Source organism: Leuresthes tenuis, unplaced genomic scaffold, assembly GCF_036924035.1.
Source record: "Leuresthes tenuis unplaced genomic scaffold, fLeuTen1.0.hap1 SCAF_6, whole genome shotgun sequence".
NCBI classification, from domain to species: domain Eukaryota; kingdom Metazoa; phylum Chordata; class Actinopteri; order Atheriniformes; family Atherinopsidae; genus Leuresthes; species Leuresthes tenuis.
This window is the reverse complement of record NW_027325360.1, coordinates 1192311-1196519: the sequence shown is the minus strand read 5'-3', so window position 1 is coordinate 1196519 and position 4209 is coordinate 1192311. Positions and strand designations below refer to the sequence as shown.

The 4209-nt window shown below is 50.4% G+C and overlaps 1 protein-coding gene across 1 annotated transcript; it reads left to right on the top strand.

Annotated features, from left to right (window-relative positions):
- The first annotated feature begins 341 nt into the window (after nt 1–341).
- On the top strand, nt 342–4209 carry ppiaa (peptidylprolyl isomerase Aa (cyclophilin A)). Its single transcript, XM_072387152.1, has 4 exons — nt 342–495; nt 2881–3000; nt 3095–3267; nt 3777–4209. Exons 1-4 carry the CDS (start codon nt 427–429, stop codon nt 3907–3909), a joined length of 495 nt encoding a protein of 164 aa, XP_072243253.1. The 5' UTR covers nt 342–426; the 3' UTR covers nt 3910–4209.

The following is a 4209-nucleotide window of genomic DNA, read 5'->3' as shown; positions in this document are numbered from 1 at the left end:
CAGAACTTTACGTCCGGCCACCGCGTGCGCTTCACGCATTGGACGGCTTGGCTGTCTGTAATCTTTGGCGCGCGCTGCTCACTCTTAAAATAGTTTGAATTATCTGCAAAGTACACTATAAGGGGCGATGTTTATGTAACAAAGCCGGATATGTAACACCGCCCAACCGCCGGTTGGTGCTACGCTATAAATCAAACACACCACAATGTAAACGGCAGCGTCTGCTCTTCTGACCAATGATTGGCCCGAGCAGCTGTCAATCAAACACTCTTGCGTTACTTATTGGCTGGCTGTGTTTCCACGCCCCCACTGGCGTGTTATATAAAAAAAATCCTCTCGCCTCCATCTTTTTCGGTTTCCTGTGGCCTAAAGTGTTCCCTCGCCGGAAATCTCTACAGTCCTCCCGCTCCACCTTAGCCTGCTGAAATGGCCGGACCAAGAGTCTTCTTCGACATCGCCAAGGATGGCACCCCTATGGGTCGGATTGTGATGGAGGTAAGTTGGCAGCTGTGGTGCCGCGTGAAGCCGGGTGTAGCCGCTGTCAGGGCGGCTGGTTCGTGTTCGTCTCGGCCGTTGGTCGGCTCTGCTCCGCGGTGTGTGCGCGCCACCCTGCTCGGGTCGGTGAGCCGTATCTGCAGATGTTAAGGACACCCTAAAACCTGATTTATTGTTGAATGACTCTATACGATGGTTAGCTTGGCATTGATTAGCCGAGCTGTCACGAATAGCGTGTGCACGTGTTTGTAGCGCTGTCGGCGCGTGCAACCGGAATTAGAAGAACACTTTACTGTTGACTTCATTTGTTCACGAGCACCGTGTTCGTGCTTATTTCCGTTTAGTTGCTCTCCACCGTGGTGACGGGCACCAGCTAACGGCTGGTTAGCCCCCGCGGGTTCCCGCAGACAGTAGCCGCCCCTGGCAGCCGTCACGCGGAGGATCCTGCCGTCGTCACGAGGCGCGCTGTTGGTGGCTAATACTCGCAGCTAATGCTAAGCTCCGTGCCCGCGCGGTTCTTTGTTGCAGCGTCGCGCGGCCCTCACGCGAGCCCAGGAAATCTAAAATGGAAGGTGTTTGGCACGCGGGCTGCTTTCCAGCTTACAAGTGGTAAAATGCTTTTTAAGCCTCGGTGTGGTTGGAAACGTCAGTAAACGTGTAGCATTTAGCTTCTGAAGCTAACGGTGCCGGTTAGCTCACGGCCGGGAGCAGTTCTGGAAAGTTCCACGGTGCTGGCGCTGTCTGGGAGGGGGAGGGGAGCTGTCTGCACGGTTAAAATGCGGATGTGTCCGAGGTGGAGGGGACACTCGGAGCTCTTTGTGCCCACATCAGGAGAAACGGCGCAGGGACGGCGGACAGGGAGCCCGGTGTTGTGTTTTTATCCGGTTATAGGCGCTTAAAGCCGGGCTGATTAACGCACCGACTGCGGGTCCAGCCATTTTGTGCAGCAGCTGTGCACCATTATGGGCGTTCCCGATGGATGAGCTCCCTGCCAACTCAGACCTGCTGGGGAAACGTTTCACAACCTGAGACCTCGGAGCAGCTGGAGCTTCTGCTATAAGTCCACAGCTGCTGCGCCTCAGCCTTCTGCTACTGCTGCACTCTTTATTTATATCTCAGCTTTATGGCAGATTCTGCCTTTACAGAAGCAGGAAGTGTGCCTATGTTGGAATAATGCACATTAAAGACCGTAAAACGTGACTTTAACGTGTGAAAAGGCTCAAACAGAATGTCAACAAAGAGTTGGACTTTGAAAATCCAGTGAAAATCTCCAGTCTGAGGCTCACAGAAACCTATAAACTGGTTTCTGTGAGCCTCAGACTGGAGAAATTAATGCTTATCAGGTTTAAACGTGTGATTTAGAATCTGCACCTCCAGATGTTGTGTTCTGCTCTTTGGGAAGTCGTCTGAATGCGATCAGACTTTCTGAGGTCACAGCACGCTCTGATGGTCTCGTGCAGCAGCCCTCGCTGCAGCAGGGCGCCGTTGGCTCGCTGTCCGTTTGGAGGTCTGCAGACGTCACCCCTCCCTCTGCTGGCTGCAGCGTCACTGCTGAGCAGACCATGCAGATGCTGTGGTGCAATGCTGCATTCCTGTCTGAACCTCGCTGTCACAGCACCAACCGCACCGTCACCTGATCCTGCACCGTCACCTAATCCTGCCGGGGAACGTTTCGCAGCCCGACACCTCGGAGCAGCTGGAGCTTCTGCTATGTGTCCACAGCTGCTGGGGAGTCACCTCAGCCTTCTGCTGATGCTTTTTATCAGCTTTATGGCAGATTCTGCCTTTACAGAAGCAGGAAGTGTTGGAATAAAGCACATTAGAGGTAACTTTAACATGTGAAAAGGCTCCAACAGAAAGATCTAACATGTGAAAAAGCTCCAACAGAAAGATCTAACATGTGAAAAGGCTCCAACAGAAAGATCTAACATGTGAAAAAGCTCCAACAGAAAGATCTAACATGTGAAAAAGCTCCAACAGAAAGATCTAACATGTGAAAAAGCTCCAACAGAAAGATCTAACATGTGAAAAGGCTCCAACAGAAAGATCTAACATGTGAAAAAGCTCCAACAGAAAGATTTAACGTGTGAAAAGGCTCCAACAGAAAGATCTAACATGTGAAAAGGCTCCAACAGAAAGATCTAACATGTGAAAAGGCTCCAACAGAAAGATCTAACATGTGAATAAGCTCCAACAGAAAGATCTAACGTGTGAAAAAGCATCAGAACGTTGAACGGCTGCAGTCTGGTTTAATCTGCAGCATCTTTAAAGTGTTTAACTCCTCACTCTGTGGCTTTGTTCAGGGCAAAGTGCAGAGTCCGATGAGGCGCTTTCACAACCCGTCGCCATGTTTGCGTCGCTGTTCTGACTTCAGTTTCTCCGCAGCTCCGCGCCGACGTGGTGCCGAAGACCTCGGAGAACTTCCGCGCCCTCTGCACTGGCGAGAAGGGCTTCGGCTACAAGGGCTCCACCTTCCACCGCATCATCCCGGGCTTCATGTGCCAGGTGGGTTCTGGTTCTGAACATGCACCGTTGGCTTTGGTTCTGTTGGCTCCAGCTGAGGCAGAACCGGCACTTTAACCATGTTCTGACCTCGCAGGGCGGGGACTTCACCAACCACAACGGAACCGGGGGGAAGTCCATCTACGGCAACAAGTTCGCTGACGAGAACTTCAACCTGACACACACCGAACCCGGCATCCTGTCCATGGCCAACGCCGGGCCAAACACCAACGGGTCGCAGTTCTTCATCTGCACAGAGAAAACGGCGTGGTACGGTTTGACAGCGCGGCGCCTTAATGTGGCTCAGCTCAGAATAAGCCCCTCCCACTGCGATGACCTCGTTACTTTGGTCATTCAGAACTTTTTCTAACGGGACACGATATTAAAGTTTAATTTTATTACTCGAACTTTCAGTGAAATGAATCCTTAACTATTATAATTAATAATTATTGCCTTAGTTCCTTAAATTAGCCTGAAACGCCTGAAAAGTATTTTTGGATTATTTTGGGTTTAGTTTGAAAAGATGAAGTCGTTAAAAGTGACTTTAAAATGAATTTGGAGCAGATTTTTAAAGTGTTAATGAGAGAAAAGGCTGGAGTATTTACTTTGCCTTCGTCTCACTTTAACCCCGAGATGTTTTCTGTGTTCTGACCAAAGTGGCTGAACCGCCTGTTGGGAGGCGCAGAAACGCTCTTTGGACAGTTTCTGGGTTTAAAATGTGTGAAACGTTGAGTTGAAGCTCCTGAACTGACTCGTTTCTGCCCCCCCCCCCCCCGCAGGCTGGATGGGAAACACGTGGTGTTCGGCAAAGTGGTCGAAGGGATGGACGTGGTGAAGAAGATGGAGATCCTGGGAAGCACATCAGGAAGGACCTCGGGCAAAGTCACCATTGCAGACTGCGGGCAGCTCTGAGCACCCGCACGCCGCCCCGCTTCTCCCGTAGCCACGCCCTCTTAGGCTCCGCCCCTCCACCACTCAACATTCCTATTGATGGAGATTAAGCCGACCCCCCCCCCCCCCAGTTTTTTTTTTTTATCATTCTGTTGAAACCATGTTGCTGCATCTGTGACTTCGCCTTTTGAAAGTTTCTTTTGCATTAACGTTTTTCCACAAGTCCTGACGGTTTGTTTTTGGTTTTTTCTTTCTTTCTTTTTTTTTTTTGTTAAATCCAAAAAATGAACAAGAGAATAAAAGATGCCTTGACAATGAGAA